General features: G+C 37.4%; 1 protein-coding gene across 1 annotated transcript; it reads left to right on the top strand.

The window, feature by feature from the left end:
- On the top strand, window positions 1-23,109 carry LOC105009785 (mucin-5AC). Its single transcript, XM_034287373.1, has 32 exons — window positions 1-82; window positions 1,137-1,196; window positions 1,281-1,542; window positions 1,636-1,750; window positions 3,740-3,830; window positions 3,928-4,034; window positions 4,156-4,369; window positions 5,175-5,300; window positions 6,608-6,725; window positions 6,884-7,022; window positions 8,732-8,842; window positions 9,459-9,528; window positions 9,693-9,830; window positions 9,912-10,076; window positions 10,165-10,259; window positions 10,350-10,476; window positions 11,367-11,619; window positions 11,784-11,833; window positions 11,944-11,982; window positions 12,277-12,377; window positions 13,339-13,490; window positions 16,775-16,913; window positions 16,994-17,104; window positions 17,244-17,423; window positions 17,527-17,766; window positions 17,935-18,091; window positions 18,283-18,411; window positions 21,360-21,507; window positions 21,630-21,673; window positions 21,771-22,016; window positions 22,213-22,868; window positions 23,071-23,109. The coding sequence occupies exons 1-32, from the start codon at window positions 10-12 to the stop codon at window positions 23,107-23,109; spliced, it is 4,695 nt and encodes a 1,564-aa protein (XP_034143264.1). The 5' UTR covers window positions 1-9.
- Window positions 23,110-24,727: the final 1,618 nt, after the last annotated feature.

Below are 24,727 nucleotides of genomic sequence, written 5' to 3'. Positions count from 1 at the left end.
AGAATCACCATGGGGACAACTAAAGATATATTGATATGGATGATGATATGCCTGCCACTACTGATTAGATCAACACAAACAGGTTGGCAGAAAATATATTAATATTTTAACAAAATAAACAGTTTATTGTTTATGATTTTTTTGTAGATAATAGTACTGCTTTTTACATTTTATTATTATTAGTATTGTAGAGTTTTTCAATTTTATTATTAACATTAATATTATATCATTATAAAAAAACATATGACAAATTTGTAAAATCTGTGCATTATTTTCTAGATGAATTATCTAAATGTTAATGACAAATAGCCTGTCATAATTATGATAATTATAGTTCACACTAGGAATGTATGGAATCTACATACATTTATTCAACAGGTCTGACCATTTCAATGTTTATATTCCAAAACATACATATTCCAGATATAATTAATATATGTATAAATATATAATATAATTGTATAAACAAAGATCTATTCGGACATCTACTAACACTCAAATGTACGTGAATGTATTCTTTTAAGAATTTTGAAGACTTAAACTATTTGCAGCACAATTACCTTGTATCAATAATAGTGCATTAAGCTGCATGCAGTTATCCTTTCATTTGTATGATCACCAGATTATTCCCATCTAAATTAGAAAATGTAATACATACAATAGGTGAAAAATCATTAATCTTTATATAACTTTGTGATAAGCGATCATTATCATAAGTCATTGTAGCCTAGTTTTGTACATATAGATAACACCATTCCTCCAGTAGGTGGATGTTTATAATTTTCATAACTAATGTGAGATTGCTGTAACAGAATACAAATGATAACTGAATTGTTTTATATCTTGTGCCTACATTTACTTAAATAATAGCAACATGAAAAAGTATACCTAATTATCCAGTATTTCGGAAAGATATGCAACTGAATTTAACTTTTGTATACTACGGTTGCCGTTAATACTGTTTGGGGCACAAAATTCCTCAAGTGTCCCTATATCTGGGACAAACTGCTGATCAGGTTACATACATTTCTAAATGTAAAAGAATTCCAGACTGGTATTCTTATATGCGAGAAGGGATGCAGTCTCCGGGCTTGCACATTGACTGAACTTACCTGTAATTTATTTTATTTTTTCAGTGAGCCCCACATCTGTTACAATCATTCCTACAATGTCCATGGCAATACCCACACTTTCAGGTAAATATCTGACAGAATAAAGAAAGAAATTAATGGATATGTATAAATTATCTAAAAAATATATATTTTTTTATTTTCCTGTAGCACTGAATACATCACGTAATGACCAGGTCTGCAGCACATGGGGAAACTACCATTTTAAGACCTATGACGGATACTTTTTTCAACTACCCTCCACCTGCAACCATATTGTGACCTCACTGTGTAAGAGCAGCTATGAGGCGTTCAACATCCAGATGAGGCGGCAGGTGGTGAACAACCAGCCAACCATTAGCAAGATCACTATGATGCTAGATGGTGTTGTGGTGCAGCTATCTAAGGATGTAGTTATGGTTAATGGAAAAACGTGAGTATCCCTGTCATTCTAATGATGTGCGACATTCTGAAAAGTCACAATTACCAAAAAAAATGACCATTCAGCATCTTTTATCTCCTGAAGGGTGGCTCTTCCAATCAGCTTCTCTGGAGTGAACATTGTGAAGACCACATCCAAGGTTAAGGTTGTGGCCAAACTGGGGCTGGTTGCCATATGGAACAATGATGACTCCCTAATGGTAAAGTACCTACTTTTCTAAAATTCATCTTAATATGGTTCCCATCGACCAAAACAATTAGACATATTTTCAATGTCCTTTGCCAGGTGCGTTGGCTTTTCTAATGGCAAATACATTTTTGATATACAGCATTGCTAAGCATTCTGAGTGAGTGACAACAATTTTTCTTTCTGCAATTTCTGAACAGACTTTGTCTACTGTTGGTTGAAGCAAACTATGTACTCACCTGATCTTTTATCATTTAAACTAGGATGGATTTAACAGGATCTGAGACAATGTTATAACCACAGGCTGGTATTAAAATGTTTATTAGCTTAAAACAAATATTTGTAGAGTTCAAGTTGATTTTTTGGTCAAGTGAAAAGGTCAATAAACCTTGTGTGTCTCTGTACAGTATGTGTGCGTGTGTAAACATTCAATCTTTTTAGCCAAGCAAGAATGAGACACAAAACCAACATTTATAACTGCACTCTAACTACACTGCTAAAACAATTAAGAGAACACATGAATCACACATCGGGTCTCAATGAACGAAATATATTTAAGATGAAAATCTTTACTGTACTTTGTGTAATTCGTAGAGAACAAAATGATGTAAAAGCAGTCAATGTAAATGCAAAATTACCAAACGATTGAGGGATGGATTCAAACTCTCAACGAAAATCTAAGTAAATAATTGAAATCACAGGCTAATCCAACTTGCGTGAGTTTCATCATGGCAACTCATGATGAAAAAGTAGTGTGTATGGCCCCCACATGCCTGTATGCTCTGCCGACAATGTCTGGGCATGCTCCTGATGAGATGGCCGAAGGTGTCCTGGGGGATCTCCTCCCAGTCCTGGACAGTCTGTGGTGTTACTTGGATTGCATTGGATGCACGATACATCACATCCCAGAGGTTCACAGTTGGATTCATGTCTGGGGAACGTGAGGGCCAGTAAATGGCATCAGTGCCTTCTTCATCAAGGAACTACCTACACACTCTGGCCACATAAGGATGGGCATTGTCCTGCACCAGGAGGAACCCAGGGCTCACTGCACAAGTGTAAGTTCTAACGATGGGTCTGAGGATTTCATCCCATTACCTAAAAGCAGTCAAGGTACCGTTGGCTAGCACGTGGAGGTCTGTGTGACCCTCCAAGGAAATGCCTCCACAGACCAGCTCTTTTCATGTAACGGCCTGTCTCCTGGTATCTCCTCCATGTTCTTGAGACTGTACTGGGAGACACAGCAAACCTCCTTGTGACAGCATGTATAGATGTGCCATACTGGAGGGGCTGGACTACCTGTGCAACCTGAATGGGCTGCAGGTACTGCTTCATACTACCAGTAGTGACAAGGACACCAACAAAATGCAAAACTGGAGAAGAATCAGTCAGGAAGGATAAGGACAGAGATACCATCTGAAAAAAACATGACCTTTTTGGGGGTTGTCTTGCTGTTGCCTCTCCAGGGCACCTGTTGTCACTCTTGATTCACAATCGCTTATGCTTTCTAACTGGACAGATATCCCTGAAGTTTAATTGACTGGGTGTTATACTTTGATGATTACGTGTAACACCAACTTAAATTCTTTAATGGCAAGTACAGTTCTGGGTACGTTTAAATTTACTTTGGCAATTTTGATGCTAATTCTGGATAGCCAAGATTTGAAGTGGGGGGGGGGTGTAGAAAGTCACCATCCCCTTTCAAAATGTTAACTTTTTGTTGCCTTACTGCAAATCAGACTTCTTCTGGCTTTATTTACACACCCACAATAAAAATGATAAAAATTAAGAGTAAAAAAAGGTGCTCTATGGTCGACTGCTTTTATTCTGAACTTATCAACATTACTCCACATAGATGGAGACCAATTAGCTTCATTTCAGGCTGTAAGGCCACAAAAGGTGAAGATTTTGATAGGGGGTGATTCTATACCCAGTGTACATGAAAACTTAGCAAAACAATATATACTTTAGGCTAAAAACATTGCATCTGGTCATTCTACAGATTGAAATGAATGAAAAGTACAGAAACCAGACCTGTGGACTCTGCGGTGATTTCAATGAAGTTCAAGCATATAATGAATTTAACAACAATGGTAAAATCATTTCATCAATTTCCAAAACTACTAAAAATAATACCAGAGGACATACTGCAGGTAAAATACATCTTTCTCAATGTTAATGATGTTGCAGGTGGGACACTCTCTATCTCTGACTATGGAAACCTCTGGAAACTGAATGACCCTCTGGAAGTCTGTGTAGAGCCTATGGAGACTGCTGCCGAGAGCTGTGGAGATGAGGTATTCAATTCAAACCACAGAAGAACAGAAAACCATGTTAATAGTTATAAATGGCAATCAATCCATGAGATCCCATCAAGTTTTCTATGTTCTAATAGTTTTCTTGTTTGTACATTTGTAGGGATTTTGTCAACAGATTTTGTCAAGTCCTGCTTTCAATAGCTGCACCAATATTTTGGACATGGACTCCTTTGTCCAGACCTGCTCAGCTGACCTGTGCCACTGTAATAATGGCACCGACACATTCTGCCTATGCAATACTGTCTCAGAGTACTCCCGCCAGTGTGTTCTTGCTGGAGGGAAGCCCCAGCAATGGAGGACTACACAGTTCTGCAGTAAGCATGCCCTTACACTTTAATAACCCCTCCCTTTCCAAACCCCCAAAATAATAAAGTTTACAATCTCCATTAAGGAAACAGGGGCTGTATTTACAAAACATCTTAAGGCTAAAAGAAGCTCCCTAATTTGCTGATTTCGGAGTAGGGCATTTCAGTCCTAGCGTTCGGACTCCTAAATATTTGGCCTAAGAGTATTTCACAAAAGTGTTTTAGCGCTAAAGCCAGCTCCTAAACCTGTGAAAATGTATGAGTAGTCAAGAGGAATCCTAAGTAACTAAGTCACAAACAATCCTAAAAGGGTTACTGCTGGCAATCTGCCTCATAATCAGGTCAACGTTTAGAAACATTTTGAAACTGAGCTTTTAATAAGGAATCGCCTTAATCACTAGAGTATTATGATCATAGTAGAGCTAGTCATTGATGCAGTCACTTCACTAACAAACAGAAACAACCTAGTAACACCGGAGATCAAGGTTGTGACAACTCTACAGTACTTGGCCACAGGAAAAATGCAACTATGCAGCGCAGACAAACTACATATATCTCAGTCATCTGTCAGTAGAATATTACATCAAACAATAAATGCCCTCTCCAGACCCCAACAAATCGTTTGGTATCCTCATTCGCCAACTACAAAGAAACAAAGCCGACTTCATGGTCATAGCTGGACCACCCAGTGTAATTACTGCTATAGATGGGACACATAAATGCACGAATCATTGCACATTATGAGTCCTCCTAGTGGTAAGATAAAATGGTTTGTGAATAAGGCCCCTGAATATCATAATTTTTCTTTCCGCAGATAAGACATGTCCCTACAACATGGAGTATCAGGAGTGTGGAAGCTATTGTGTAGACACCTGCTCCAACCCAGAGGCCAGTCAGTCGTGTGAACACCTCTGTACAGATGGCTGCTTCTGTCCTCTAGGTACAACAACATTACAACTACACTTTTACCCATTATACCTTTCATGTTTGCAAAATCTTTGCATAAGGTGACAAACAAAAACACAGGTTACATCCCACAGTTAGATCCTAGAATTCAGATTGTAATGTTGGCACTCATAAGAAAAATTTATAATAATTATTTAGTTTTTGTTGTGTAAGGAACATAAAGGAGAATTTCCCAATGTTACAACTTGATACAAATTTTTGTTAACTGTAAAAATTATGTTTTCTTTAAATATCCATTACAAACCTCTGCTACTTTTGGCACTGCTAGATAAAATGAATACATTTTTAGGCAAAACCACCACTGAAACACATTGTCTGGATCACACCAGTGGCGGGTAGATATGGTTGTCTGTTGACTTAGTATAAGTCACAAAATTGGAGGTAGGCTTTTCAAAACAGGAAAGTACTAGTTTTTCCAGATTATTGGGTACTCACTATATAGCTAGTCTTTGAGGTTGTCAAACAGTCACTGCTGATGATTCTGATGATTTCTCATTACATAAAGGAGCTTTCCAAAAAAGGAACTTTCCAAAAAAGTCAAAAAGGAAGGTTTTGAGTCAGGAACGGAAGGGCTAAAATTAAGAGACCACTGCAGGAATTCTACAGGAATTCAGTTTTGACGTTGTGAAAACAGAACCAGTCTTTTGGACGGAAGAAAGTGAATAGCAAAAATAGTGATTACTGTTCTATAGGCTCAAAAAGCGAGATGGATAACAAATACGCAAGAAGTCCGAATCACGAATAGTGACTATATATTAGTGAATATAAGTAGTGATTGGTTTGTGTGACATCCTAAACTTCCAGTCACATTGAATTACTACTATGTATATGTTCGATCTTTGTGTAGCCAAGATTAATCATTCAGTCAATGTACATGCCAAAAAGATAATAAAACAATTCCAAAAGTTCAATGTGTAATAGAGCATGCTGGGAATTTTTTCATTTTATATCTACATTTTGTAACACTAGTAATGTTGGCAATGATACATTTGTGTCATAAAAACACAAGATCTTCTCAACAAAAGCAAATTTGAATTTTGGGTGAAATAATTTATTGCGTCACAGCATGTCAAATTATGTCAAAACATGTCAAACTATGAGGTGTTAAAATGCAAGCAATATTATGGAGAAGTTATGTAATGTTTCATTAACAGAAGTATTTGATTTTTAAAGAAAACTGAACCATGGACCACAGTTATTTCTGGCCCATACAATACTTACAGGATAAGGAACAACCTAACATACAGTTGTAAAATATCTGCCTGATTTCTTACCTAATAGGTACAGTTTTTGATGATGTCAGCAAGAGTGGCTGTATTCCAGAGAGCAAATGCCTGTGTGTTCATAATGGTCAAGTGTACACATCTGGAGAATCTTACACCAGCAATTGTAAAGAATGGTAGGCAAAGTATTAATTCTGCTTTAACACGCAATATTCCACACTTAATTTTCATGAATGATGACAAAATCTACATAGAATGTATCATGTGATTAAATAAACATTTCTAAAATTCTGTATGAATGAAGTTAATGAGCCTGTATTAATGTCCTGTTTAGCACATGTGCTGGTGGTCAGTGGGACTGTATAAACAATGACTGCCCTGGAACCTGCTCGGTGGAGGGGGGATCCCACATTAACACCTTTGATGGGAAAGCATACACCTTCCATGGGGACTGCTCCTATGTTCTGACCAAGGTTAGTGCACATGATGCACTGTAGCAAAGCAATAGCAAAGCAGTTTTCAATGCAAATTAGTGTGAAAAGTTGTGAAGAATCCCGACATCATAACACTTTTAACAGACCTTTAACAGACCTTTAACAGACCTTTAACAGACCTAATCATGTTATGAGATGTTAAAGTGTACAAGGTAAAGATCCACATAGATGTTTGGATCTAAATAAAACTTTGGGAACATGTTCAAAATAATGGTAAGACACCATGGCACGGTGACATGGTGGCACTATAAAGGCCGTGTTTTAATGTCTGCTGAACTATTGACGTAGAGAAGGGAAAAATATTTTTTATTACAACTTAATTTCAATAAGGAATGCAGACTAAGACCAAGGTCTATTTTACAACTGGTACCTGAGTACACATACAATTTAGGTTCAATGATTAAAACAAACAGAAAAACACCTGCAGAGAACAGAGAACAGACAAAACAAGATGCTCACATATAACACAAGAAAATGTACATTCCCTTAAACACTGATGTTATTCCCTAGTGGATGTTGGACCTGGCGAAGTCTGTGCTGTTCCCTAAGTGTAAACCACATATAACAAATGCGTGTAACACACCTGAAAATACAAATAATGTAATACTCTCGGGCTTTACATACAAGTCATGTACAGTCAGAGCATGCCTGATGTACCACTGGGGTATCTGATAACGTACATCAGATACCCCAACCCAGGGACCAACAGACCATATCCTTAAGATAGTCATCAAACCATCGACAGGCATCCAGGCCTAGTTCTATTGATGACAGCTTACTCAAAAGTATCCCATGGTCTACAGTGTCAAAGGCTTTAGACAAATCTACAAACATGGCGGCACAGCACTTACTATTGCCTAGGGCATTAGCAATATAATTTATAACATGTACTGTGGCCGTAGTGGTACTGTACTTTAGGTCTGAAACATTTATGTCTAGCTACACTCTAAGTGTGGTTTTGTTTGGCCAAGAAGAGGTACTGTTGTACGGGAAACACTTTTGGGCAAGCTCGTTGGCTCATAGTGGCATTGTTTTAGCTAAACTCCTAGAAAATATAATGCTTAAAGGAGTAGGCACATAGATATTACATACAAAGTTTTATGGGGTCAGACTGATGCTTTTGCTTTATCTTTTCACTGTTTATGTGTGATTTGTGATTTGATTGGAAAGTAGGTTACAGTAGGGAGTAGGGCATAAGTAAATTATGGGGAAATGTCTTATTTGCCTTGATGGTGGCACAATGAGTATACTGTTGAAACCCGGAAACACAGCTTTCAGCTTTATTTTCCATTATAATTCATGTCAGACAGGTACCTACCCCAATACAAATTTTCCGGAAATATTACGTGAACATACTGTTAACAAGCAGTGTATAGGGTAGCCTACAACATTTCACAAAATGACTGAATGTGTGTCATGACCGGATTAACAAATGATGATGCTACACTTCAAGAAACTTTATACCAATGAAATAAACAACATCAGTTAATAACTGGGAAAAGTAGAAATATGTATATTTATATTTTAGTCTTTAAGCATACAATCTTAAACAGTGACAAAGTGAATATATTATTTTATGCTTAGGAGAAAACAACTGGTAGCAGCCAGATGTATTAAAGGATATTTTTTCTTTTATGAATGAGACATTTCTGCATGTATTTAACTTCCCTTTTTTTTTTATCTTGCAGCAATGCAATGGAACTGAATTCACGTTGCTAGGAGACATTGTCAAGTGTGGGTTAACTGACAGTGAGACCTGTATGAGAGCTGTTACCTTGGCCCTATCCAGCAGACCTACTGTAAGGCAATTCTTTGAACATTGGTTTTAAGCAACGATTGGATGACATTACCATAAATAGTGGTTTATAAATGCTCCTTAACCTTTTTACTAAAACATGCAATATCCTCAATTAAAATGTGAGGTTTTGGTCAGATTTGGTCTATTGAGTCTTTAGAACTTGGAGTTTCTGTCAGTGCAAAGCATAGTTATAAGGTATTAAGCAGCAAAAATGTCATATTCCCAATTTTAGAACAGTTTCATTGTAAATGACTCTTTCATGAACCCCATAAAGACCTTGAGGATACCTAAAATGCAGTGTAACATTTTGTTTGAGGGGGGGTTAAGACGTGGTTTTGAAATGTGTATATATACAATTATTACAATGTAATGTAATATTTCACTGGATGTTTTGTATTGTTAGTTCAAAGATGTTTGTGCAGAATAACTTTTTAATTATTATTTTTAATCAATTTAATTAAAGAGCAACTTCATGTGAATACATTTTTTTAACCTACATTTTGGAACCTCCATTTCTTTCAAAATGCTCAGGTATAAATGTTTTTGTCTTAGAATGATTGCTCAAAAAAGATGAACAAATGTAAGTTATAATTTAACATATTTTATCAAATTCACAGGTGATCAGAGTCCAATCTTCAGGAACCATTTTTGTGAATCAGATTCTTTCTCAGCTTCCTCTTTACACATGTGAGACAATCCAATGAAAATCCAAATTGAATTATAGTATGGAGTGTGTGTGTAGTGTCTTGCAAAAGTATTCAGATCCATTACCAAATATATATATATAAAACAGTACATACATGTATATTCATAAGATGAAACCTTAATAGTGTCTGTTTATTGTGTTGCAGCTGAAGTGACCATCTTCAGACCCTCCTCATTCTACATTGTTATCCAGACCAATCTTGGAGTTCAGCTTCAGATCCAACTTTCCCCGGTTATGCAGATCTATATAACTGCCATCTCATCATACCAAGGAAAAACCTGTGGTATGCTGGAGTTCCACCCATTCAATTAAAACATATCTATATCGAAGCTAAGGTCAGCTGACTTCAATAATATTTTCACAGGCCTTTGCGGAAACTACAACAATGTTCAGGCAGATGACTTTAGAGTTACCAGTGGATTGGTGGAGGGTACAGCTGCAGCTTTTGCCAACACATGGAAGACTATGGCCAGCTGCCCTGATATCGAGACCAGTTTTGAAAATCCTTGCAGTTTGAGCATTGAAAACGGTATTGATATTCAGCTTACAAACAAATACATTTTTAAATGAATTTTATTATTATACTTAAGTTGTACCCTTTTTTTTTTTTTTTACAGAGAAATATTCCCAGTACTGGTGTTCCATGTTAACAGATCCTAAAGGAGTATTCTCCTCCTGCCATTCTGAAATAAACCCTCAGTCCTACAAAACCGTAAGTTAGTTCAGAAAGATACTGTAAAAAGCAAAACCATAAAAGAGATGCAGTTATAGTCTTGACACCCCCCCCCCCCCCCCCCAACAGAACTGCATGTATGACACCTGTAACTGTGAGAAGAGTGAGGACTGCATGTGTGCTGCCATCTCTTCTTATGTCCACGCTTGTTCTGCTGCTGGAATCCTGCTCAGTGGCTGGAGGGACACTATCTGCAGTGAGTGAACAGGACCTCACAGAGACCTCTAGCAATTAGTTTAATGAATACAATTCTTTTACTGACACAACAACTGCAGAGATCGAAAATACTACTAAAAAATACTAACTATAAACTAAAAGAAAATACTAAGTAAATGTCATGTACTTCTTACAAAATATATAGATATTTAAGTTTAATTTGTAACAAGTCATATTTAGCTAATGATAAAAATTCACCTTAAATCTCAAGTGTCATTATTATTTTCCTGAAGACAGGGAGCAAAAAAAATTAAAAAAATTAAAATAAAAAAACGAAATAAATACTATTGCCACAACTTTACTATTGCCACAACTTGAAGTAGATTATGAGATATTTGTTGATACATCTCTGGAGAACTGTTAGCCACTAGTGGCAATGCATTTTATTGTTACCAAATTCTTGCTGCAGATTTACCAGTAGGGGCAAACATTTTCAAACTTCAGGAAACTTTCTGGTGTATTTTGTTAGGACCATTATTTGCTCATTTAAATGTTTTTTTATGGTTAACATATTTTTTTCAAGGCACTGCATTACACTTTTAAGTTATTCTTTTGTAAAAAACGTTAAACCTTTAAGAGAACAAAAGTAAGCAAATAATAATAATGTGCCACTGTCAAGGCAAATAAGACATTTCCCCATAATTTACTTATGCTCTACTCACTGCTGTAGCCTACTTTCCAAACATCACACATAAACAGTAAAAAGATAAAGCAATAAGTTCACAATGTTCAACTGCATTCTGTAATTAAACTCCTTACAGCTTACAGTCACACATTTAATTACCCGTAGAAATAACTTAACAAATGCAAAAATACAAGGAACCGAAATGTGTCTTGCTAACATTATCCATATCTAATAATATCTTTTAGAGAAATTCGCCACTTGCCCAGGTCAAACAGTTTATGCCTACAACATGACTAGCTGTGGACGCACCTGCCGCTCTTTAAGCATGACAGACCCCTACTGCCAAGTGAATTTTGTGCCAGTGGATGGCTGTGGCTGTCAAGAGGGCACCTACATGGATGAGGGTGGCAAGTGTGTTTCCCCTACCAACTGTCCCTGCTATGACCAGAACGTAGTGATCCCTGTTGGTGAGACTATCAGCAGAGATGGAGGCACATGGTAAGCACCTCCATCATAGGAAAAACAATAGAAGTACTATGTAAATAAAAGTAGTATACTTAATGGATTTTCACAAAATGTATTATTGAATGAAGTGTTAACACGTATATGAGCTGTTAATTTGATTATCTAACTAGTTATATTACTTACAATTTACTTTACAGCACTTGCAGACAAGGAACACTGAGTTGCACGGGAGGGGCAAGATTACTAAGTAAGATTTATGTTACTTCAAATGCAGAAGCTATTCTCTCAGTAGTTGATGAGTATCAAAGATATGGCTCAAAATGATTTAACCAATTGCTGGCATCCTTCACAATACAGGTACATATGAAACGACCCAAGAGGATTCAAGCGATACATGTAAGACACTGATTCTTGGTCATAAAAGTGGATATCTGTATTATATATATCCTTGTTTTGGAATTCATATACAGTGCCTGGCAAAAGTATTTAAACACCTGACCAATTCTAAAATGTTACTGAAAACAAATGGTACAATGACATTTTGTCCTGTTTGACAACCTGGAGCAAATATTCAATGCAGAATGTGTCAAAATAATTTAACACAGTGTGCAAAGCTGGTAAATACATACCAAAAGACTGTTAATGCTGTAAAAGAAAAAAAGTACATTGTTGTTCCTTATACATTCCTAGTATGCAGACTGCCTATGGTTTTCTTCAACTGCTCAAGTGCATCTACTGAAGCTCAAGGGTCGGAGTGTCAGAAGAGCTGCAAAACTCTGGGCATGACCTGTGTAAGTTTTTCATTATAACATCTCAAATGAAATGGTCCGCACAGAGCTAACAAAAGATCAGTAGGATCATATTATTGTAAGAGACAGATTATGAGAAGGATGTTAAAGAATATGTAAGGCATTACATATAGCATAGAACAGGGTGAAGACAATAATTAAGAAATGGAGGCAATATGGCAGCAGCAAGACATTGCAAAGTCTAGGGCATCCATTCAAAATTGATGACATGGCAAGGGGAACGCCCATGAGGGAGGCCACCCAAAGGAACTGGGCTCTCTGCATATTATTACTATTGTGGGTGAAAAGACACAATCTATTTCTTACAAAAAATAACATTAAATTAAATCTCCCAAACCAAGGTAGAACATTTTGCCTTTAATTCCAAAAGATATATTTGGCTCAAAGCCAACATGGTTCATCACCCAAAGTAGACAAGCTTGGTGGTGGCGGCAGTGTCATATAAAAGTGATTTTGATAGCACAAATGATTCCCTACTCTAGTCAGGTTTTGCTGATGAAGGAGAGGGAAGTCGCAGCTTTTCTATTCAACAATAGAAGGCAGTGTGACTTCGGTTGGACAACAGAAATCTTGCTTTTAAGAATGCAATCTTGCTTTGTATGCATCCAGAATAATTTCTGATGTGTAAAGGATGTGAAACACTATCATTCCATTTTACTGATACTGTATATTGTTGACATTTTCTAATGTTACAATGCAAAAATAAGACATAAACCCTTTAATCCCATCTCCTTGTAGAATTTTGATGTGAAGATAAAGCTTATTCTATTGAAATATAGGAAATATATTTTCACCATTCACAGACATGCACACAGAAATATTGGTTCAGAATCGCCAAACTAGTCAACTTCATCAGAGCAGTTTTCACTGTGACAGACAAAGGACACACCATCCGTTTTAGATTTGCAATGACTTATTTGTATCATTTGTTAACTCCCTTTAGATTAGCACCGGGTGCACATCAGGTTGTGTTTGTCCAACCGGACTGGTGTCAGATGGTAACCAAGATTGCATCAAGGAAGAACTTTGTCCTTGCTCTCATAACGGAGCTACTTACCAAGCTGGAGAGACCATTAAGGTGGACTGCAATACATGGTATGCCTGCTTTGTGTTTTTTATCATCATGTTTTTGTGTGTGTGTATATATATATATGAATACAGTGCCAGTCAAAATCTTGGACACACCTGCTCATTCAACGGTATTTCTTCATTTTTACTATTTTCCACATTGTGGAATAATAGTGTAGACATTAAAACTACAATATAAAACATGGAATCATGTAGTAACTATAAAAAGACTTAAACAGATCCAAATACATGTCATTTTGTTAATTCTTCACAGTAGACATCCTTTGCCTTGATGGCAGCTTTGTACACTCTTTGCATTTTCTCAACTAGCTTCAGGAGGTAGTCACCTGGGGCCGTATTCACAAAACATTTTATCTGACCAGTAGGAGGACTCCTAAACAGGCCTAAAAGTTCCTAGCTAAGAGTTTCCTCTTAAAACCTATTCATAAAGCTGCTGAGACCAACTTTTACTAAGGATTCGGGAGAAGTATTAAGCTAAGAGAAAGGGTGGGGTTGACCCCGTTGCTATGGATGATGTTGTGTTCCAGGAACAAGCTTTGCTTGTTCAATGATTGGCTGATAGGGGATGGTCTCTGTCAGTGAATTCATCATAGCAATACTGTAGAACAATGTGTTGTTGCCCATTGATATAAAGATATTAAAATCTTTGTAGGCCAAGTGTCACTGATTAAACATGAAACCAGTAATGATATACTGAATAGTCAAGATATGTTCAACTAATTGTAAGCCTCTTACATGTCAAGCAGCTTGTGAAGAAATGCACATTGATCTTTTGATTGTGCAGTAATTAGTGCAATTATGTGTCCCATATATAGCACCAACTACACTGGGTGTTCCAGCTATGGCCATGAAGTTGGCTTTGTTTCTTTGTAGTTGGTGAATGAGGAAACCGAATGATTTGTCAGACGATATAGGATCTGGAGAGGGCATTTATTGTTTGATGTAATGTTCTACAGACAGATGACTGAGATATGCGCAGTTCATCTGCGCTGCAAATCTGCATTTTCCTTGTGGCCATTTTTGCATAGAGTTGTCACTACCTTGAAGTCTGATGTTATTGGGTTGTTTCTGTTTGTTGGAGTGACTGCATCAATGACTAGCTCTACTATCATCATAATACCTTTGCGATTAAGGTAATACCCTTTTAAAAGCTCAGTATCAATAAATGTTTCTAAAACTGAAAAGATGGGCTTTGTTTGCTACAAGGACTGTGGCCTGGTTCACCTAAGACATTACATAACAGTGATTTTATGTCTGGTTTCAAAGCACTGAGGTATCTGGTTATTTCCACTGAAGCCGTGCACTGAGGCGTGTATCATTTTCAAACAATCGTGATTGATGACAAACAAGGCCTCGTTCGTCTGCAGACCCATGTAATTGTTTTGCTTTGAGTGTTGATTTTGGGTTGTTGATTTACAGAAGCAAAACTTCCCTTCCTTAATGGGTTCTCATTGGCTGTTTTTTGCTAAGAGAGTACGGAGAACTTGTTGAAGTAGATATTGCAAGATTATTTGAGTAGTTCATTAAGAGTTCTTTATTTGTGAGGGATTTTTTTTCTTCATTTTGAAATGACTTTCCTCATTTTTGTTCAGAGGAGTTTGTAAGAAGTTTTCATTAAGGAGTCTTTTTGCTAACAGAAGCACTCTTCCTCAATAACAGATGCACTGATTCCCTTTAGGAGCATGCACAAATGTGTCCCTCTTTATTTCAGTTTTCCTTCATTTGCAGTCATTTTAGTCAAACATGAACTACATAGTTTAAATACATATAGTATATATACAGCATCAGCTAAACTTAGGTCCGGAAATACTTGAACACTGACACAATTTTTGTAATTTTGGTGTACGCCACCACAATTGATTTGAAATGAAACAACCAAGATGCAATTGAAGTGCAGACTTTCAGCTTCAATTTAAGGGGTTCAACAAAAATATATAATATTTGATGAAACGTTAAGGAATTGCAACCATTTTCTCAGTCTCATACTTTGTGATGTCTTTCCTCCTTTGTGATGCTTTGCCAGGCCTTTACTGCAGCTGTCTTCAGTTGTTTGTTCGTGGGTCCTTCTGCCTTAGGTTTTGCCTTCAGCAAGTGAAATGCATGCTCGATCAGGTTGAGATCATGTGATTGACTTGGCTATTGCAGAAAATTCTACTTGCCTTAAAAAACTTCCAATCAACTTCACTGATTTTGGATGAATCTGAGCAGACAATATATCCCTATCACTTCAGAAATAATCTGTCTGCTTCTGTCACATCATCAATAAACACTAGTGACCCCATTACCACCGGAAGCCATGCATGCCCATGCCATCACAATGACACATGGTCATGCACCCCCTGCTTCCCTTTAACTCCTCTTTCCTTGATGAATGACACCTGTTCCCCATCTCACCTGTTGTTGCTCAGCAGCCCCTTGGTCCTAGTGCCCCTCCAATATTAGATGGCTCACAATACATATACATACAATGTATTCGGAAAGTTTTCAAATCCCTCAACATTTTCTTACATTACAGCCTTAATTGATTAAATAGATTTTTCCTCATCAATCTACACACAGTACCCCATGATGACCAAGCAACGCAGGTTGTTTTCATTTTTGCAAATTTATTAAAAAAAACTGAATTTGACTAGGGTGTCACATCCCTTAAATGTTTCCCCTCAAATTATCAGAATAACTGATAGCATCTATTTTTCGTCTGTGTAAATCAAAAAAGAAGGTTGCTGGCCTTTGATCCCGCAGTTCCACTATCTACCATTGTGCTCTTGATCAAGGCACCAAGTACAAAACCTAATATGTAAGGTTACAGTATTCAACACATATCAGCCCCTCTTATCTGGAGAGCTGCTGGGTGTGCAGGTATTGGATCCAACATTAAATCACACCTGAGCTTATTAAAGTACTGTATTGTCGTTCAATCTTTAGGCTAAAATATGGTTTGAATGGTGTTCAGATGAGGGTCCAAAGAGTAGGTTTCCTGATGGATAGTACGCCGCAACCAAATACGTGTCTTTATTAAATTATTCCCACATTCATCCAAATTCTTAGAGTGCATGAATAATAGGCAAAGTTAGACAAGGTAGCAAGAGATGCTTACCTACAAACATTTATTAGCATTGAATTTATTCTTTATAATATGTTTTGGTAGAAATAAGACAGCTTTAAGTAATGGCCTTAAGCATTTTAAATAAAAAAAACACCTGTTAACTTTGACTGCCCAAATATTAGAGAAACCGAGAGGTAATGGGAGTAAAAGTATGTTGTTAATTGCTTGTGTATGTTGTCCACAGTACATGCAGCGACAGTCAATGGCAATGTACTACGCAGATTTGTGATGGAGTTTGTGCTATCTATGGAGAGGGTCACTATATCACTTTTGATGAGAAAAGATTCAACTTTAATGGAAACTGTGAATACACCCTCATTCAGGTTTGTGTCTCTTTATATGATTGAATTGGACTGGCATTAAACAGTGTAAATTCTAACCATAATAATATTATTTTGTACAGGACTACTGTGGCAGTACAAATGGCAGTGGCAGCTTCCGAGTCCTCACAGAGAATGTTCCTTGTGGAACCAAAGGCACTACCTGTTCGAAGACCATTAAACTCTTCCTGGGGGTAATGAGTAACTTGATTTCAGACAATAAATCACTTTATATGCCTCTTGTGGAAAATAATCCAAAAATCTTCAAGCAAACATTAAGTTCCAGATCCAATTTCAGACAAAGTTATCTATGAAAATATATCAATTTTTCAGACCAGTGAGCTTATATTGGAGGATGGGACTGCTCAAGTTGTCAGGAGTGCTCCAGGAGAGACGTTTCCTAAACAGATCAGTCTTATGGGGAATTATCTTGTTGTTGAAGTCAAAAGTGGTCTCATTCTCATGTGGGACAAGAAAACTAGTCTGTTTATCAAACTCAGCCCACAGTACCAGGTACCTAAAGATACTTTGATTAACTGAACTACATTCAGTATAAACTAATATTACCAATACTTTAGAGGCTTGCTAATTTTAATAAATGTTCTGCTTTCTCCAGGGGCAAGTATGTGGTCTATGTGGAAACTATGATGGCAACGCAAATAATGACCTCACCACTAGAGCTCAGGCAACTGTTGTTGATCCAGTTGAATTTGGAAACAGCTGGAAAGTTTCTGCAAGCTGCCCAAGTGTACTTAATGTAGTGCACCCATGTGTCTCCAACCCATACAGAACGTCTTGGGCTCAGAAGCAGTGCAGCATCATAAATAGTAATGTCTTTGCAGCTTGCCAGAAACAGGTATTGACATATTCAGTTAGTATATACTAATAATAAAATACCTGTTGTCGATTTAAGTTTAGTGACACTTTACAATACAACTTTGCCAGATAGAACACTTCATTAAGACAGATACATTGATTATATGTTACTGTACTGTCACTTACAACACCTTGCTCTGTTTTTAAGGTGGATCCCTCTCCTTACTATGATGCTTGTGTGAGAGACTCATGTGCTTGTGATAGTGGTGGAGACTGTGAGTGCTTCTGTACTGCCGTGGCAGCTTATGCCAAGGCTTGCAATGAGGCTGGAACCTGTGTAGTCTGGAGGACCCCGCAAATTTGCCGTAAGTTCTTCCATAATCAAACAGTAAAGGCAAAGCAGAGTAAAACCAAGAAGGTTGAATAAACATTTTGGGTGGTTGTTTCAGTTACAGTAAGGTTTGTCAAATTGATTCAAGACCAGGTTTAGACTTGTGGGACAGTTCACTGAAAGGCTTTATTATGATACTTAATTAAAATGTTTGTTTCACCATAGCACTGTTCTGTGATTACTACAACCCCCCTGGAGGATGTGAGTGGCACTACAAGGCATGTGGAGCCCAGTGTATGAAGACATGCCGGAACCCTTCTGGAAACTGTTCTAGTTTAATTCCAGCTTTAGAAGGTAGGAATATAACTGTTATAACATGGTTGGGCGATATCTTTGTCCTGACAATGGTTTCACTCACTCTTTTACATTTACTATTTGATCTGGAGAAGGCAATGCATAAAACAACGACAATGTAGTCTATAGCCAGTATAGAAATTGTAAATGCTATTGTAAAAATAATAATTTGGGTATGTTGTTGGGGGGTCTACATAGATGTTTTCTTATTCACAAAAGACCGTGACTTTATCTATAATGTTGGCCATCTACTGCTGCATGCTTGTGTGAAACTGATATATTAAAACAGAGCATTTCTTTTTAATGTGATTTGGCAATGGTAAGTGTTATGGAAACTTAGGAATCTAGTATTTCCTATACATTTCCTTCAGAACGACCACTTTACATTTTTTAGACTTAATTTATTATTGACTAAATAAAAAAAGCCATAAATCTACACACCATAACACCCATAATGATAAAGCAAATACATATTTTTAGAAATTGGTCCAAATGTATTTACAATCCAATCTGTCATTCAGATGGAATGTCATATGACTTACTCAGAAGTTGTTTCCGTCCAGCCACTTTACCATAGAGGCCTGATTGATGGAGCAGAGGTGGTTGTCCTTCTGGCAGGTTTTCTCATCTCTCCAGAGGACTTCTAAATCTTTGTTGAAGTTGCCATTGGGTTCTTACTTAGTCACCAACCTGGTTAAAGGCCCTTTTTGCCCGGTTATTAAGTTTGGCTAGACGGTAATGTCTAACAAGAGTGTCAGTGGTTCCAAACTTCCATCCTTAATCTCTGTCATGGTAAAGGGTCTGAGCACTTATGCTCTTCATTTTCAGTGACTTGGAACACGTTTCTAAATTACATTCTAGCACAAATACTATTTGTGAAATGAACATTTAAATGAAATATAGACTAACATGCATTTGTTTTACAACAATCATAAGATGGATAATTTTTATCCCCTATTTCCCAGTGGACAAAATGTCCCAGAGCAAGATTATGTTTTGGTCAATGAATCAAAATCTAAACCTTATTTTTCATAAGCCCATGAACCATCTATGATGGTCTGGTTAGATCATGTTAGAAAATATTTATTTTAAAACTCACAACTGACCTTTATCACATACAATGGATATGGTGTACACCACAATAAATTGGGGTTCCCCAATTTTGCATTGTTGTGACAGAACAATTGTTTTATGAAGTAGAGAATTGTTATGTCACAAAGATTTTAACCAATCACATTAGTGCAGGGAGAACAACATTCAGAAGACACTGCACTCTCTCGACCATGCAGAGTAAGATGTTTGCGTGCAAAGACAAACAGTACAACAATTACAATTTATGAACTTAGACAAATGTTATTTCCATTTAATAAAATCAAGTTGTTTGAAGCTTTCAGACACTGTTGGATTAAATAAGGAACAAATAACTAACTCAAGAGGGGCATTGAAAAGATAACCAGAGGTATAAAAATGTGTTTCTGACCTGACTTAGTGCAGCTGGCAGGCTTCCCAGATTCAGCCACTATAACATTACTTCTCATTGTCCTAATTTTACTGAATGCTCAAAGACTACAACGACTATCATGTTGTAACTATTTGAAAAGTGAAATCCCAAGTACAAATTCTAAAGTATTTTTTAACTTGCACAATAGCATAGTGCGTCAGTTGAATGGCGCACACTGTATTATTTAAGAACTGAAGACAGTGCCCGACACCCACCGCAGGAAAATGTGCTTGCTGTTCAACATGTTGGAGAATGCTTCCGTATGACAACTGCCAGACAATAGGGGAACTGTGCTAGAGAGACAGGCATCTTTTTCATTTTTACGCCAAGCACATGCCCTTAGCAATTGACTGGTACAGACAGGAATCGGTTTTACGTGGCCATGTTACTGCTCTACAAAAAAAATCTTAGTCAACCAACAGCTTACTGACCAAATAATTGACTAGTCGACTAAACTGGGTCAGCCCAAGGAGGTTTAGACCCCATGTAGGTATTTCAATTCAGTGAACAAGAAATAATTTACTGGAAAGCAAACTTCATCTATGGTGACAAATGGTACAAACAGTAATGTGAAAAGGTAAGTACACCCCAAGGAAAGTTGTAATTTTTGTTATTTACTAGTTTGTACCTTGGATATTTAAGCTAAATCCCTACCACCTTGCTTCGAAACCATTTATGAAATTAAAATCAACCAAAATGCAATATCATAGTGCAGAAGAAATTAAGTACAACTCTACCTTTACCATAACATAACATTGGGAGGGTCCAACCTTCCATAAAGATGAGATAACACGGCATGCTGTGTGATAACACGGCATTCCATGATGTGAAGATCTATCAAAGGCCATTAGAAGAAGGATTATTGATGCCCATGAGTCTGGGCTGGGTTACAAACTATTCCAAAGCAAATAGAAGTACAATGCCAACCCCCAAAGTTGTGGGAGAACCAATACAAGATGTATGTAACGTGTGCTGCCCTGCACTTCAACACTCTTTAATGCGTGTCACAAGAAAAATGATCTAGATCAGAATGTAGTCAACATCGAGGATTAACGACAATCACTGCACGTATACAATGATATCGTAGTATTGCAGAACTCTGTCAGATTTATATTTTTGTCTCACATGGATATTACTGTCTTTTTTTAGTGTTATTTTACCAGGAAAGTATGCAAAGAACACTTTCTTATTTATTGCAATTACCTGGGATCAATTTGGGTTAACTGTCTTGCGCAGTGACAGAACAACAAAGTATTTTTCTCCTTGTCAACTCGGGATTAGAACTAGCCCTTGACTACCAGGCTGGCCTGCTGACTTCTGGAAGCAACTCTAAAAAAATGATTGGACAACATGCTCTCTGTCAGAGCAGCCTCAGACAGTAAACACTGATTACAGTTATTGTATCAGGATTTGGACTAATGTACCCTCCCCGCTATTGCACTTACAGGTTGCTATCCCAACTGTCCTGTTGCTCAACCTTACTTCAATGAGAATTCTATGAAATGTGTGGAGATGGAAGAATGTGGATGCTATGACCATGAAGGAAACCATTACACCAATGGACAGAATGTTTCTTTGCACAATTGTGAAACATGGTATGTATGAATTATTATACAATGTATTTAATTGAGGGACGTGGTTAATTATCTAAATATTTTTCAGCAATAACACAAAATAAAATAACAAATAATTTAAAATATCTGCTTTTATTTTAAAGCACCTGCACAGTTACTGGACTAAGCTGCAGATATAATGTAAATGGTAAGAATGATATCCCTAAAAAAAGTTGCCTATTTAGTAAGGTTAACATACTTACAAGGATAAAAAATTATGGTTCACTTATTAATTTTTCCTGCAGATTGCACATGCTTGTATAACGGTAAACAATACCCCTATGGAGCAACCGTCTACAATACAACGGATGGGATTGGTAACTGCATAGTTGCTGTTTGCTCCACAAATGGAAACATTACCAGGAACTTATACCCATGTCAACAAACAACAACTCCATTCCCAGTCACGACATCACCTTTGACAGAAACAACTCCTCATTCAACTACAACTACACCAAAACCCACGACTGTCTTCCAATTCTCAACACCTGGTAAGTAAAGCATAGCTGGAAGGATTTGAGGGGGGCCCAAAACATTTATCTACTTAACATACTGAGAGTAAAAAAAAGATTTAAACATCTAGTTCTAAGGTGATAATGATGAATACACAATGAAAAAAAACATACTCTAGTGAATATAAATGTTTACTTTCACACACTTTATTAATTATATATCTTTCATAAACAGAACAAACATCTAGTTCAACACGGTTATTCACAACAACAGAGGCAGCAAGTAAAGTTACTATTGGCACCCCAAGTTCAACATTAGAGCCTTCTGCTACAACATCAATAACAATGCCTGAACCAACTACTGCAACTACAACAACAAAGGTGCCATCAACAAGTTCACAAGAAGCTACAGTGACAACAGCTGAAACTTCCACAGTTAAAAAAAGTACTTCTGAGACCATTCCATCTACATCCACAAAACCACCTAAAGTCACAACTAGCCCAATAGCAACTACATATCATATCACAACAGAAACATTTCTAACTTCCATTGCACCAATTACAAAAACTCTGCCTTACATCACTAGAACATTGCAGCCTATAATCTCAACATCACAGCCCAAAACCACAGGTGAAGAAAAAACAGGGACAACTGAGATAATTCCATCTACATCCACACAACCACCAAAAGTAGTTACTTCTGGTCCCACAACGACTTCCACTACTGTAATTATTGAAACATCTACTGGAAAACCAGAATCAACAACCACAAAGGAAGAAACAACAGGACCAGTAGTTGTAACTTCGAAACCTACTACTTTAACCACTACTACAACAGGACCCACAACAACTGCCAAAGCAACTACATCTAGCATAGCTGGAACTACAACAGTTAAAGAAACAACAACTGGGATAATTCCATCTACATCCACACAACCACCAAAAGTAGTTACTTCCGGTCCCACAACAACTTCCACTACTGTCATTGTTGAAACATCTACTGGAAAACCAGAATTAACAACCACAAAGGAAGAAACAACAGGGCCAATTTTCGTAACTTCCAAACCTACTACTTTAACCACTATCATATCAGGACCCACAACAACTGCCAAAGCAACTACATCTAGCATAGCTGGAACTACAACAGTTGAAGGAACAACAACTGAGATAATTCCATCTACATCCACACAACCACCAAAAGTAGTTACTTCCGGTCCCACAACAACTTTCACTACTGTCATTGTTGAAACATCTACTGGAAAACCAGAATTAACAACCACAAAGGAAGAAACAACAGGGCCAATTGTCGTAACTTCCAAACCTACTACTTTAACCACTACTACGACAGGACCCACAACAACTGCCAAAGCAACTACATCTAGCATAGCTGGAACTACAACAGTGGAAGAAACAACAACTGAGATAATTCCATCTACATCCACACAACCACCAAAAGTAGTTACTTCCGGTCCCACAACAACTTCCACTACTGTCATTGTTGAAACATCTACTGGAAAACCAGAATTAACAACCACAAAGGAAGAAACAACAGGGCCAATTGTCGTAACTTCCAAACCTACTACATTAACCACTACTACGACAGGACCCACAACAACTGCCAAAGCAACTACATCTAGCATAGCTGGAACTACAACAGTGGAAGAAACAACAACTGAGATAATTCCATCTACATCCACACAACCACCAAAAGTAGTTACTTCCGGTCCCACAACAACTTCCACTACTGTCATTGTTGAAACATCTACTGGAAAACCAGAATTAACAACCACAAAGGAAGAAACAACAGGGCCAATTGTCGTAACTTCCAAACCTACTACTTTAACCACTACTACGACAGGACCCACAACAACTGCCAAAGCAACTACATCTAGCATAGCTGGAACTACAACAGTGGAAGAAACAACAACTGAGATAATTCCATCTACATCCACACAACCACCAAAAGTAGTTACTTCCGGTCCCACAACAACTTCCACTACTGTCATTGTTGAAACATCTACTGGAAAACCAGAATTAACAACCACAAAGGAAGAAACAACAGGGCCAATTGTTGTAACTTCCAAACCTACTACTTTAACCACTACTACAACAGGACCCACAACAACTGCCAAAGCAACTACATCTAGCATAGCTGGAACTACAACAGTTGAAGAAACAACAACTGGGATAATTCCATCTACATCCACACAACCACCAAAAGTAGTTACTTCCGGTCCCACAACAACTTCCACTACTGTCATTGTTGAAACATCTACTGGAAAACCAGAATTAACAACCACAAAGGAAGAAACAACAGGGCCAATTGTCGTAACTTCCAAACCTACTACTTTAACCACTATCATATCAGGACCCACAACAACTGCCAAAGCAACTACATCTAGCATAGCTGGAACTACAACAGTTGAAGGAACAACAACTGAGATAATTCCATCTACATCCACACAACCACCAAAAGTAGTTACTTCCGGTCCCACAACAACTTCCACTACTGTCATTGTTGAAACATCTACTGGAAAACCAGAATTAACAACCACAAAGGAAGAAACAACAGGGCCAATTGTCGTAACTTCCAAACCTACTACTTTAACCACTATCATATCAGGACCCACAACAACTGCCAAAGCAACTACATCTAGCATAGCTGGAACTACAACAGTTGAAGAAACAACAACTGAGATAATTCCATCTACATCCACACAACCACCAAAAGTAGTTACTTCCGGTCCCAC

The sequence above is a fragment of the Esox lucius genome, chromosome 2, assembly GCF_011004845.1.
Source record: "Esox lucius isolate fEsoLuc1 chromosome 2, fEsoLuc1.pri, whole genome shotgun sequence".
Lineage (NCBI taxonomy): Eukaryota > Metazoa > Chordata > Actinopteri > Esociformes > Esocidae > Esox > Esox lucius.
Note: the sequence above shows the minus strand (reverse complement) of the source record. Positions and strands in the feature narration are given on the sequence as shown.